Source organism: Carassius auratus, chromosome 5 (genome assembly GCF_003368295.1).
Source record: "Carassius auratus strain Wakin chromosome 5, ASM336829v1, whole genome shotgun sequence".
NCBI classification, from domain to species: domain Eukaryota; kingdom Metazoa; phylum Chordata; class Actinopteri; order Cypriniformes; family Cyprinidae; genus Carassius; species Carassius auratus.
Window position 1 is genome coordinate 11,992,765 of NC_039247.1, and position 15,470 is coordinate 12,008,234.

The 15,470-nt window shown below is 36.6% G+C and overlaps 1 protein-coding gene across 1 annotated transcript in view; it reads right to left on the reverse strand.

Moving 5' to 3' along the window:
• Nucleotides 1–226: 226 nt before the first annotated feature.
• The window catches only part of LOC113087641 (carboxyl-terminal PDZ ligand of neuronal nitric oxide synthase protein), a 47,626-nt gene continuing 32,382 nt past the window's right edge, over nucleotides 227–15,470 (reverse strand). The window contains exons 10-11 of the mRNA XM_026255604.1: nucleotides 14,450–14,741; nucleotides 227–852 (exon numbers count right to left, since the gene is read on the reverse strand). Coding sequence (XP_026111389.1) covers nucleotides 288–852; nucleotides 14,450–14,741 — 857 coding nt within the window. The 3' untranslated portion in view covers nucleotides 227–287. The remainder of the gene's footprint in view (nucleotides 853–14,449; nucleotides 14,742–15,470) is intronic.

Sequence of the window (15,470 nt, forward strand, 5' to 3'; positions counted from 1 at the left end):
AAATAACTCTTAATTTTAAATCAAAAAATACACTATCCATCTGAAGATAGTAGTCTACTCTGTGTCATACTAAATGTTATTTTAGCTAATTTTATAGATAAAATAATTTGAGGGCATTGCAGGTAAAGAAAGATGCGAAAAACCTGTGTGACATTATATGCAAAATAACAGTGTGAGCATGTGGCTAATATTACACAGTTCATTTGTCAGAAATGCCTCCTTTCTTCATTATGATTGTTTTTTTTTTAAGTTTCTCAACACTGTGGAGCTGTTATTATTGTGATTTCTCACATATTTTCCATGGGATCATAACTCCTGCATGGGGTGGAGACATTATAGGTGGCGTCCTCCAGAAACTCATCTTCGCTTAGGCTTATATGAAGGCAGGTGTCATTGACAGGTGAAGAGAATGGGATGGTTTGCTCATATCCCAGCGGTGTGGTAGAACGCAGTGGGGTCGCACCATCCACAGTTGGATGATCCTCTGGTAAGCTGCTGCAAGTGCTAGAACTGGAGATGAACGCAGAACTCTGGTCATCAGAGGGGTCATCTCTGGAATGGGGGAATACAAGGGATTTGTCATCTGAGCGCACGCCAGAATCCTCACTGTTTGAACATGACACACTGCTGCCGTTGATGTGAGAATAGAAATCCCCAGGTGAAACGGAGCATAGAGTGATGCCAGGAAATGAGGAGCTACCATTCACATTTGTGAGTATGTTTCCATTGACAGGTGTGGCTACAGCTGAAGATCTTGTCTCTGCCTCAACACCCTGAGAAAGTGTCCTGTTTGAACGCTTGTGGTTCAGGGGCTGAGGAGGAGGCTCCAGTTTAGGGATGGTTGGTTCAAACCTACGGACAAAAAAAGGTAACAAATTTTGTTAGTCACTGGGCTTGTCTGGGTAAAATTATTGTATAAAAATAACAAATAACCATACATTGTTAAAAGTGCTAGGACATCTGTCCTAACCTGGCACAATGCAGCAGTCTGATTTGTAAACAAATTAGTGTTTTAAACACTTTTTACATTCCAGTACTTGCAGCAGCTTACCAGAGGATCATCCAGATGTGGATAGTGCGACCCCACTGCGTTCTACCACACCGCTGGGAAATAATAATTTTTAGTCTGCTTCCTGCCTGAGGGTGTATTCACACCAGGAAACTCCACACATGACACACCCACAGCCAATAAAAAGTATTTAATGATTAAATATATGTGACCATGACCAATGACATTTCAGTGGGTGGGGCCACACAGCACATCACTGTAGAAATAGAACCCTAATTAAAATATCCAATTTATTGTCATGATTGCAGATACTTAGCAGTTAATTCATGGAAGAAAGCATTTTATCACTTATCATGGTTCTTCTTGTCAGGACATTGTGTCAGAACTGGAGGGAAATCATAGCAGGAAGATGGGCTTGTGTGGTGCACAGTGCTGATTCATCAAAAAGAGCTCATACACAAACAATTCTTTAAGACACATTCTCCATTCTGCATGTGCATGTGTGTGTGTGTGTGTGTGTGCTGGATTGCTCGCTGTCTTCCTGCTCGGTTCCGGTGGCTAAAAGCTTGAACGCTGCTCGGTTGATCTGTTCAGGTCCATGCCTCGCTCGGGACGCAAGCATTCTTCACCAATGCACATTTGAGTTTATTTAAGTTTGTCTTCTGTTACACTCAACACTTGTACTCATACACATCATACATCCATGCATTTGCCCTACACTACTGATATTGACATTCACACACCCCATATTTGGGTTTGTTGTTTAAACTTGTGTTGGATACACAATAAATGTATATTTTGTACCGTTTGATTGTGGCATGGTCTCCTATCGCTTGTTATGGCTCTTAGTTAATCGTAACAGAACTGATTCTGTGCTAATGTTATGAGCATGGGAAAGGCTTGAATGAAGGCAATCATCACCAATGACGTCATTACGTCGAGCGCAAAAGAACCGGTGAACCGTTTTCTTCAAACCGTTTATTGAATCAAACTGTCCAAAATAAATACTGGTGATCCAAAAACTGATGCAACTGGTTCTTTACTAGTGAACGAGTCAATCTTCATTCATTATCTGGCTCGGCTCGGTGTTCATCTTCAGTTCTCTCTTCAAAGCAGTTCAGTCAGTATACTGTTTGAGTAAATGAATTACTCCGGGATATTGGTTTGTTTTAATTCAGAGGGAGTGTCAGCCACATTAAAAAAGTTAACAGCTTAAGTCATTTATGGATTAATGCGTAATGGAGAAGTGAACCGTTTAAAATGATTCAGTTCGATTTGGTGAACTGGTTCAAAAAGATCCGGTTACATCGAATGATTCGTTCACGAACCGGATATGACAAACTGCTGTGTTTTGAACTCTCTCTCACAACAGACACGGAAGAGAAGACAATGCTAAATAAACTAAATAGCTAAATAAATAGTTTTTGCTATTTTTGGACCAAAATGTATTTTTGATGATTCAACAAATTCTAACTGACCCTCTGATGTCACATGGACTACTTTGATGATGTTTTTCTTACCTTTCTGGACATGGAGAGTATACCATACATACAGTTTCAATGGAGGGACTGAGAGCTCTCGGACTAAATCTAAAATATCTTAAAAAATAATTTTGATTTTTGGTTTAAGAGCTACCTTTATTGTAAGTTTATATTTTATGTCTGTTTTATCCAAATTTTAAGTCTGATCTCTTAGACTTAGTAATGATACACTTTTTTTCTGAATCATCCAAACATTTGGTCAAATCCCTAATCCTATATGAACAACTCTTCAGTAATACACTACTAAATATGCATACAATCCATCACAATCAGTGTAACTACACATACAAAGCTACAGCCTTCTGATCTTGGACTTTGGCTACAAGTTTAAACATTTTCTGTTTCTTTTCTATTTTCTTTCTTTCCTCCAATTAGCATATGATCACATCAGCAATTCTATCTGGCCTCCGACCAAACACTGTCACATCTCCTCCTCCACATCTTTCCAGAGAGCACTCTGCCTCCTGCCATCCCCTCGTCTCTGGGGATCTTATATTAACTCATCTTCCTGTGGGTGTGCAAATCTCAGTAATTTCTTTTTCAAATTTTTTCCATAATATACTGTACGCCTCTCCTGCCTAGTATTGCAATATGATTTTCAGTGTACATGTACTGCTATATATGTGTGTTTTTGTAAATGTGAAAAGCCCTCATTAGGCCATCCTTAAAAATATTCTTGTTTGCCGTAACCCGACCGACCCTGTCAATTTAGCACCGACTCAATTTTCTTTTTGCTTTTAGTCCGACCGACTTGCCGATTGTAAATTTGCGTTAAGACCGACCAATATTTTTTTTACTCTTCAAACAACTAATACAAACGCAATAAAATACGAATAATTATATTTAAGTAAGTATTGTAAATATATAAATTGCCTTGGCCTACATACAAATGAAGGTTATCTTCTTTAATCAAAAAAAAAACCCTTGACGTCATCGGTGTTTACACGGATGTCACACTGTGGCCTGTACGTTCGCTTCGTCTCTCATTCTCTGTCAGAGTCAACAGTTCGCGCTTGGTAAATGGCTAAGGCTGCAGTAAACTAAATGTTCGCGGTCACTGTTCAAAGTCATACGGGTTCGGGCAACATAATACATCTAAAATAAAATCATTAAAACAGCTCGACATCGCATTAACTTGGCACGAAGTTCTGGAAAAACTGTGCCCAGGTCTTTTCCCACCCCTTCTCCTCTCTAGTCTAAAACCGTGACCGTGTCGACTATCACTTTATGTTCGAAAATCTATTGCACGAATCAAGCACGAATCAACCAACACAAGTTTAGAAAACGAAAATAAGAAATTGATTTTAACGACCTTCTCTCGGAGCACGTCCAGGTTTTTTTTTTTTAACAGGCGCCACACAGCAACTGCAGCTTCGGACAAACACGCATAACAGCAAATAATACTTCTGCACACAGTTTCTCTTTTTACAACAGAAATGTGAATTCTGCCGGTATTCAGACAGTCTCATGCATACAGATAGGCTACAGATTAGGGTTAGAATCGCCTAGGGCTGTCAATAGCTGAAAAACTAGATTTTTTTACTTAAATATGATCAAAATTGTATTTGAATTTTAAATGCATAATTTCAGTTAGGTTGAAGAAAAGCTTTTTTATTCTTCATAATATTTAAAATAATGTTTATGAACCAATTATTATTAATTAAGTTGCTTAAAGAACTATAAACAAAACAGCATCATGTGTGCATGCATTGTTAAATAAATAAAAAGGGCTGAAAACATCACACAGAATACAATTTTTCATTGAAAAACATGAGATGCAGTGGGATGGGGAACAAAAACCCAACATAAAGTCTAGAGATATTTTTAGAAAATTAAATTAAATACATTAATTTTACATTTCTCTCTAAACATGCGGCTCTCTTGTGCGAGACGCGAGTCCAACGGTGTCCCTCTAGAAAATGCGTGAAATATGCGTTCAGTGTGAGCGGCTTGGTTTCAGTTTTGATGTAAACAAGATCTTCTCCACATTGATTTTTTTTAAGTGGCTTCAACTGGATAGGCTAACATAACCTTATAATGCAATGGCACATACATCATACATCGTCATCGCATCTCGTGCGCGTACACGAGGTGAAAGATGAGAAAGCAGATACTGTGTGTCGAGCTCGTCCGCCTTTGAAAGTTGTGTAGACACAGCTGTGTGCGCGGCGAAATGGAATAGAACACGTACCGGGGCTCATAAGGCAGCTTCCTTAATGCACACCTAAAATTCGAATGCGCATTCGGATTTTTAAGAATATTCGAAAAAAATATTTTTTTGACAGCCTAAAAAAATCGCCATGTCAATGCGATTTTTTTTGTTCTTGTTGAAATTTAATCGTAAACACAGCCATGTTGAAGCCTTGCAGTAGGCCTAAATGTTTTGCATTATGGCAGTCCACTCTGCTTATTGTTTTTCAAAAATGTTGTAGGCCTACTCCTGTTTGTCATTGCGCACATAACTTCACACAAATAAATCATCAGAAATATTGGTCTTTACCAATATATTGAATCTTTACATTCCTCCTGCCTGTTGTACGTGGATTTACCTATATTTGGTGTTATTTGCCATATAAAACTTTAGACATGCAAAATCGATTTTACAATCGATTCAATGAAAATTCGTCACTCAAAAATAACAGGATTTATTTCACAAAAGTGACAACCCAAGAAAGCAAAGTAAACGTTCTCTCATTTGTAGGTTGCATTGATACGTAGCGGTGGATGCAAGTAAAACAGTACCTCATTTTTTCTCACCTGAAATTCAAGCATTAAACATGTTTTTGAAAAAGATTTAAATTTGTTTGTGGTCTATATAGCCTGCATCAACATATATGTGCATAATAAAGTATTTAATAAAATATTAAACCCTATTGACATTCGACAGCAAGAGAGCACAAACACACAAACAATAAACTTTCAAAAATAAAATTCACTTTGCTAGTAAGAGTGTATGCCAGTGTACTACATACTGCAAACACACACACACACACACACACACACATGGTGAAGACTTTCCATAATTATGTTTAGAAGTAGGGAATGAAATAACAGCATAAAACAACAGAAGTTTTTACTTCTTAACCTACCTATTATAATTATTTTAACATTTTCAATAAGACAGTTTGTAATATGGAACAGACTTTTTTAGAGATGCACGATAATGTATATTGGTACCACATCAGTCAATATTATAAATATTTTAAAATGCATTAATTAGATTTTATTATTATTTTTATTATTATTATAAATAATACTTAATTGTACATGCTAATTCCCCCATTCTAAATGTAAAAAAATGGGTTATGAGGATAAACCAATTAAATATTATTTACACTAACATTATATGTTTAACATGCCGGCATAATAAAAGAAAGTACAAATACAGTTATACTCACAGGAGGCTGGTAAAGTGCAGAAGAGAGGAAAGGAGTGGAGAGGAAACTAGGTCTAGAGGAAGATAGGTCAGGTGAGGGCATGAGATGGAGACAGCATCAGAGAGGGTTAGAAGATTAGACAGGAGGAAGAAGGCTGTTACAGGAGGAAGTGGATAATCAGAAGAGGAGGCTCCTCACGTGTGCACCTGAGCAGAGAAATACAAAAATAAGTCTCTCTCCCTTTCAGCCTCACACTCACACAAACCTCTTCACCTAAACAGCTGAGAAAACCATCTAGATAATCATCCGATCTGACTCCCACTGTAACAACGCAATTACTGTCATTTTATAATCCTGCCAAATGCACTTTCCATTGACTTCAGTTGTTTTTATACTAAACTGATTTAATCTATTCCACACAGTCCATAAATGAATTCTCAATCTCAGCCATCATTTTGTATTTTCACATTTTCATAGGCATTATTTAGTATGTTCATCAAGTCATTTTATTTTCTTTAGCATTTGAGAATTAAAAACATACATTATTTGCCTTATTTATGAATCTTTTTTGTTTTCAGCTGAAGACCAAATGACTATTTTTTAGCATTTCCCTGGACCTGTGAGTGTTTTGTCAGTTTATAGAAATCAATAAGTGTGTTTTTACTTGTGTTTTTGTGTGTGTGTACAAGTATGAGTTTTTCTGGTGTCTCGATTCTCTTTTGGTTGGAGGGGTAGGGGTAAGCGAAAGGGCCAGATAGCCCTTCAAACGAAGATTTTTTGGGACCACACTTCAAACGAAGGGTTATGAATTATCTCAGCAACATGGCTGCAAGAGCGAACAAAAAGACACATAAATGTAAGCTTTTTGGCATGAATAAAGATTTTAACGAAAAGTAATAATTTGTTTTACGTTACATTCAATAGCGGTCATACTCAAATTAATGTTTGCAAAAAATCGCTGATATTTGCTAACGTCATATCATTACAGACTAATAATTAGAAATCGCTAAACCATTTTCTCAAATATTGTTTATTCGAGAGAAAGAGAGAAAAATGGAGGTTGCGTGTATTCGCGTCTGTGCGTTTTTCTTTTTAGAGTGAGTTTACTTAAAAACAGTGATTGTATCTTCTCGACGCTGGAAAATATAGCAATTCAGTATTTAAACTGTATGTAATAAAAGTCGTGGGGCAGCGTTGAGAAGTTTTTTTTTCTCCTGGATGTGTGAGCTGCGCGATTTCCGATATGTGTGTGTGTCAGTAAGCAGCTCATTAATACAGAACATTAATTAAAGGCTCTAATGCACACCAGCACACCAGTATGTGTGTGTATTGTATGAGCTAGACGACGAATGATGACGTGTGACGTCATAGTAGTGGTGTCCCAATCCTTAGGGGAATATCTTCTCCCCTACCTCTTGACACTCTGTTTCAAGGGACAAGGGGAAGGGGTAGGCGGAGGGGTAGGGGAAGGGGAAGGGGTATAAAATAGAATTGGGATTGGGCCTAAAACTCAAAATTGGAATCTGTGCCCATCATATACTATGCAGTTTTCTGCTTAATATATAAACACAAAGACTGCTGACTTAGTTTCCACAATTAGTGTTGATGCAGGCAAACTGATCATTGGGACACAAATATTGGTAAAAGTCATGTACTGTACTCCAACTTTAATTAAACTCATTCACACACACACACACACACACACACACACAGAGAGATAGAGAGAGAGATGCGTGTGATTAGTCGGAGTAGCAGTAATCAAGCAGCATGTGGAGATTATGGAAGATCAATGCAACAGCAGATAGATTAATCCATGATATTAAATCTGTCCATGGAATCATCCCTCTCACATTAACACAACACACACACAGATGCAAGCTCACACACACACACACACACACACACACACACACACACACACACACACACACACACACACACACACACACACACACACACACACACACACACACACACACGACATGACACACTGAAATCCTGTCTGACTGTTTCTAGATTGTGCCTCTTCTTCCTCATTATTTGTGACTGTAATGCTGCAGAGCATTGAAGTATACTGTAAAAATTGCTCATATGTAGACTTCATATTATTAAAAAAGTTAAATGAAATCCCACACTACAGTAAAAATATAACAACAGTACAAGTCACCTCTCTCTACAGCATATATAATATACTACTGTTCAAAAGTTAAAACAATAATATTAGTATGTTTAAATGTTATATTGAAATATAATTATAATTGAAAATACCTTCTTTTTTGCTTATGGTAATATATATTATAATGCAATTTATTTCTGTGATGGCAAAGCTGAATTTTCAGCATTTATTACTCCTATCTTCAGAGTCACATGATCCTTCAAAAAATCATTCTGATATCCTAATTTGATGCTCAATAGACATTTCTTGTTATTATCAATGTTGAAATGGTTGTTGATACATGTATCATTTTGTATTAATAGAAAGCTAAAAAAAAACAAAAACAAAATTTTAACAAGTGTCTTTACTGTCACTTTTGATAAATTCAATGTGTCTTTGCCTAATAAAAGAATAAATTTTTTATAAAAAATAAATCATACAGACCCCAATGAACTGGACTGCACTTATATCTATGAAAGTGGCATATAGACAAATTAACCTGATTGAAGCCAGCCATAACTAGAATTAGAAGTTTAGAAATCAGACAAAATCATAGATTAGCATGTATCTGCATTAATTTTCACATAAATAACTTATTGTGAATATCTACCTTAACTGATATCTGTTAACTGTTTAGCTGCATGTACAAATACAAGTTAATTCTGGGAGATTTTGTAAGGAGCAAAGTAACTAGTTGACCAGAATATAGAATACAGAATATTCCTGCACATGCCCTGGCTATATCCACCTGTGCCTTTATAGTTCATTTGTTTAAATAGTGGTTTATCTAGTGTAGTCTGTATGTAGCCAAGCTGTTTTTGGTAAGTGTTTTGAGAATTGTCTTTCAAGTCAAGTCTATTCAGAGGTCTTGTTATATCTTGTTTAACATTCAATAAAATATATTGTGACTCAGTGCTGGGCTGGATTTATGTGTTACAGTGACTGTGCATATTTTTTTGTGTTTCCCTGGACCTGTGAGTGTTTTGTCAGTTTATAGAAATCAATAAGTGTGTTTTTACTTGTGTTTTTGTATGTGTGTACAAGTGTGAGGTTTTCTGCAAGCTCTAAATTGCCCTAATAAAGTGTGAAAATTAATGTTTTCTGTGTGCGAGAGACTGCAGCTTTCCACGATAACTGTAAAATAAATAACTCTCCCAGACTAATGCACACATAATCTTGAATACATTATATAGACACACAAGCAGATCGAGAAGCAAGCATATATGCATACTATCACAAAAACACATATTTACATGCTTTCACTCTTTTTTTGTTACAGAAAAAAAATTGCAATCAATGACAAACAACAAACCAAAAGATTTTTACAATTGAAAATATTTGTATTTATATTTTAATATATTACATTCCTGTGATGGTAAAGTTGAATTTTCAGCAGACATTACTCCAGTCTTCAGTGTCATATGATCCTTCAGAAATGATTTTATTATGTTGGTTTTGTGCTCAAGAATCATTCTTGCTATAATTAATGTTTCAAACAGCAGTGCTGCGAAAGAAAAAAAGACCTGTCACAGAGGTTATGCACAACTGTATTCTGTTAACGTGCTCTCGCTACTTCTGGTTCAAGTGTTTGCATATGCTTGATTAAATATGAAGCAGTTTTAATCAAGATGCCTTCAAAGTAGATACAAAAGATCATAACCAATGTCCATCACATATGCAGAATGATATCTTAAAGTTTATTTGCATCCTTTTCATTAAAATTTATATAAAAAAATAATAATAAAACATCTACAATAAAATCAGCTAGCTAGATTATCTGATTATCATAAAAGTTCATAGATATTGCTATTATTTATTACAACTGTTAACATTCTCTGACAAGCGGAAGTAATGAGACTTGTTTTCCAAGTTTGGTCAGGTGATGTTCGACATACACCCTCTCCACCGTTTGCTCGTGGAAGTAAGCCTATGGGTAAGACTTCAGTTTCATTAGCTGCTATAGGTAAGTAACGAGGAGAATAACAACGTGCAGTAAACGGTAAAAAAGTTTGCAGTACATTTACATTTACATTTATTCATTTAAATGTACAAACCAGTGTTATTTTAGATATTATTAAGATAAAGATTAAAATAACATGATATGACACATCAATTGCCAATATCAAGCAGCCAATATCAAACTGTTTTGTACAGCTAAAAATAGCTGGACTCAAATGAGAATGGCGGAACTCATTTTTTTTTTTTTTTTGTCATACTTTCATGTGTTTAAGTGTATATCTGCAGGATTTGGCTGCATGAATCATATCAATGGCTTCACCTACGGTAATCTTGTATCACTGTGTCAGACAGCTCAGCTTCAGGGAGATTCCTCAGTATATAACATGGCTTTGATCAATGCACGCTCTCTGGTAAACCAAACTTTATTAAACAACTTTTTTTACTTCACATGCTTTGGAAATACTATGCATCACAGAAACCAGAAACTTGGATTAAACCTGGAGACTTAAGTCATTTCACTGAGCTAGTGCCACAGGGCTGCAATTTCTTTTAATTTCCCTTGGTTATCCGGCCAAGGAGGGGGGATTAGCGACAGTTTTTAAAGACTCTCACCTCTGTCATTCTTTATCAACTGGGACTCATAGTAATTTTGAAGTTCAGGGATTTTCTTAATGAGTTTGCTGAATTAATGAGGAAATTGTCACAAATCATGATAGATGGCTGATCTTGGGGGATTTTAACATTCAGGTCTGCTGTGACTCTAAACCACCTCAAAAGACTTTCTTAGTTTACTTGACACTTTTTACTTTCTGCAATGGGTGTCTGGACTAACTCGTGTTCAGGGCCACATTCTGGACTTGTTTTTATCCCGTGGTTTATCAGTGTTGGACATTATTATCGATGATGCAGGCTTGTCTAATCTTAAACCAGTATTATTTACTATGCCATTGGATGGGAAAGCTCATGGACATTCTCCTCTCCCACGATGGATTCGAATCATCACTGACAGTTCAAGTGACAAATTTTCCTCCATGTACGTACATCTCAGTGCTAATCAGGATATCAAATCCTCTACGTAACACTTGGATGCCAATAAACATCTACGTCTATTCAATGCTACCTGTTCTAATATTTGAAACACTATTGCACCACTAAAGTTGAAAAAAAAAAACAATCCAATACCTTGGCAAAATTATTTCACTCGTTCATTCCAACAGACCTGTAGAAAAGCTGAACGTAAATGGAAAAAAAAGACAAACTACAAGTGTCATATGAAATTTAAAGTGACTCTCTTTGTGCCTATCGGTAATCTGCTAAAGCTGTAAAGTGGAGTTAATTTTAAGAAATATATTCCCAGTGAAATGCTCTTAGACAGCAAATGCAATGAGTTTGCTTCCTTCTTTTCTGATAATATTATCAATATCAGGAAGGTGATTAGCACATCCTCAAGTAATGCAGAGGTCAGACAGATTCGGCCACAATATCAAAAATATACTATGTCTATTTTTGAAGCAACTGATAGCAAATTTCTGGAAGACATAGTGCACCACCTAAAATCGTCAACCTGCTATCTTGACACACTTCCCACATCTTTTTTCAAAAGTGTGCTTAACTGCTTAGAAGCAGATCTTTTAGAAATCATGAACACCTCACTTCTTTCTGGGACATTTCCAAACTCCCTAAAAACTGCAGTTGTTAAGCCCCCCCTGAAAAAGAGCAATCTTGATAACACCATTTTGAGCAATTTTAGACCAATATCTAATCTTCCTTTCTATAGGCAAAATTATAGAAAAGGTAGTTTTTAATCAGCTGAACAAATACTTAAACTCAAATGGATACCTGGACAATTTTCAATCAAAAATTTTTTTCAACCACAGCACAGAGACAGAACTCATTAAGATAATAAATGATATTCGCTTAAATTGTGACTCTGGCAAAATATCGGTGCTGGTATTGCTAGATCTCAATGCTGAGTTTGACACTGTCGATCATAACATACTTCTACAGAGACTGGAAAACTGGGTCTGGCTTTCTGGGATGGTACTCAAATGGTTCAGGTCATACTTAGAAGGGAGAGGCTATTATGTGAGTCTAAGAGAGCATAAGTCTAAGTGGACGTCTATGACATATGGAGTCCCACAAGGCTCAATTCTTGCACCGCTCTTGTTTAGCCTGTATATGCTTCCACTAAGTCAAATAATGAGAAAGAACCAAATTGCATATCACAGCTATGCTGATGTTACCCAGATTTACCTAGCCTTATCTCCAAATGACTACAGCCGCATTGACTCCCTCTGCCAATGCATTGATGAAATAAATAGTTGGATGTGCGAGAACTTTCTTCAGTTAAACAAGGAAAAAAAACGTCATTGAATTTGTCATTGAATTTGGAAACAATGATGAAGTTTTCAAGGTGAATGCATACCTTGACTCTAGGGGTCAACAACTAAAAATCAAGTCAGGAATCTTGGTGTGATTCTGGAGACAGACCTTAGTTTCAGTAGTCATCTCAAAGCAGTAACTAAATCAGCATACTATCATTTAAAAAAACATTGCAAGAATTAGATGTTTTTCTTCCAGCCAAGACTTGGAGAAACTTGTTCATGCCTTTATCACCAGCAGGGTGGACTATAGTAATGGGCTCCTCACCGGCATTCCCAAAAAGACCATTAGAGAGCTGCAGCTCATCTGGAACGCTGCTGCCAGGATTCTAACTAGAACCAGTTACATTTAGGATTCATTTTAAAGTACTTTTACTCGTATATAAGTCACTAAATGACCTAGGACCGAAATATATTGCAGATATGCTCACTCAATATAAACATAACAGACCACTCAGATCATTAGGATCGAGTCAGTTAGAAATACCAAGGGTTCACACAAAACAAGGGGAGTCTGCCTTTAGTTACTATGGCGCCTGCAGTTGGAATCAGCTTCCAGAAGAGATCAGATGTGCTAAAACACTAGTCACATTTAAATCTAGACTTAAAACTCACCTGTTTAGCTGTGCATTTATTGAATGAGCACTGTGCAATATCTGAACTGACTGCACTATATTTTCACTGTTTTTTTATGTAAAATCATTTTCTAACTGTTTTTAAATTCATTTTAATTAAGTAAATTTTTAGTCATTTTAAAAGTTTTTAGAATTGCTTGATTTATTTTTGTTATTATTTTTCTTCATGATTAATTTACTTTCTTTTATGTAAAGCACTTTGAATTACCATTGTGTACGAAATGTGCTATATAAATAAACTTGCCTTGACTTGCCTTGCCTATATTCCACAGTTGAAGACAACGTATTTCTCCTCCTTGGCATTTACTATTTTATGACTTGCTGTGCAATGATCTTTTATTTGAATTAACCTCGTCCATTTTAAAGTGTTTGTTTTATAATTTGTGTTTTATTGTTTATTATCTTGTTGACTTGTTTTTTGCATTCTCTGTGCAGCACTTTGGTCGACTTTGGTTGTTTTAAATGTGCTTCATAAATAAACATTGTATCGCATTGTTTATGTCTCATCTTTTCTTGTCTTTATCAGCATTCTAATCCATCTTGTAGATGTCCTGGGAACTAGGTCCACTTAAAGTGGGAACTAAATGTCTTTTCCAAATCAAGAATTATACATTCACAAAGAATTAATTATTATACACAGTCTGTGCCAATGTCGCACACCATAATCATTTCAGCATCACTTGACCATTGAGTGTAGTTTGGGCTCCTCCTCAATGCATCTTATAAATGTAGTCATATGTCCTGTACACATCCAGTCTCTTTTTCTTCATTAGCAACATGCAGTTATATAGGAGGTGTTGAAATTTACCATTAGCTCCTTGCATTCTTTCATTTAACAAGTTAAGTAAAACTATGAATATGCAATATAGTGCATAAATTGAGCAAAAATGCTCCTCTTTATAGTTATTTTTTGTAGCTGACGATGGATGAGTTTATGGATGCTGAATGGTTATTCTGAAGCAGATATTTTTTACGTGGCATTGATTACAAGCTTTTCAAACACTGAATGAGCAGTTACATGAGACATTCTAGTAAGATGTACTGTATCTTATAAAATACCTTTTGATGTAATTTCATGTATATTTCATGCTATAGTAGTAAAGAGAGATTTGTTGGGTTCACATGCTGCTTGAATTGAGGTGCTAAAGAACGCCAAAACAGTATTTTTATTTCAGTTTAAATTTAGTTATGAATTTGGCTGATACTTGTTTATTAAAATGTAACAAAGCATGAAGCTTATTGCGATTATTGAGGGGGTGAGAGGTTAATATTTCCAATAAAAAATTTACCCCCTAATAAGGGCCACCCTTATTTGCAAATCTTTGTATGGCAGACTAAAACTAATTAATCTGTATATAAGTCAATTTAAGTGCTATTATCTTGTGTTGTTACCTCTCATCAAGCGCTGTTGAATTCTGTGTTTTTAGCTTAGCAACATCCCTTCTTGCTACATCCAGTCCTGCTTCACTTCTTGCACTCGCTGGCTTCCCATTGGCTGTAACGGTGGGTGCACCACATAGGTTGAGCAGATTGAGGTAGGACTCAGCGTGGGAGGAAACAGGAGGATTTTCTGGTGGTCCTGCTGGAGTGGAGATGATGGGCTGGTCCGAGCAAGGGGTGCAGAGGCTCTTCAGGTTCAGAGAGTGAAAACGAGGGGGCACGCTACTCCATGGTGATTCTTCTTCTAGAAGATACAAATTCCAGTTTGACACATGAAGTCAAGGTCTTAATAGCCAACTTGAAACAGTCAGTAACAATAGAGGATGGGGATATCATACCTACAGAAGTTTTTGAATTTCAATGCTTATGTAAATTAAGCTTATGATTGGAAAAAAAATGCTAATGGCCATACAGTAGCTCTTCAGTGACAGACACTTAAGGGTATAAGCATATGTATTCACACATACCGTACACACACACACACACACACACACACACACACACACACACACACACTTTCTGAAAGTGAAATTCTGCATGGAGCCTAGTGCTGATGAATCAAACCCAATAAACTCCTGCACTAAACTCTGAAATAGATTAGTGTACACCAAACAACTCAATAACATCCCAGCCTGCCAAAAAATGCATGTGTGTGTTTATGATTGTAATAGCGCATAACAGTGACTACCCAAGTATTTTTCCCATTCATTTCTTTTGTACCTCTCCTTGAACTGTCACCTTACCGTGGTGGAGAGGTTTGAGTACCCGAATGATCCTGGGAGCTATGTTTTCTGGGGCTATATGCTCCTGGTAGGGTCTCCCAAGGCAAACAGGTCCTTGGTGACGGGACAGTCTAAGAACAGTTCACAAACCCCTTTATGTCGACAAAAACAGCAAGGACCGAGATGTGGGGCCCCACATTGGAGCCAGGCCCTGGGTTGGGGCTCGTATGTGAGCGCCTGGTGGCTGGGCC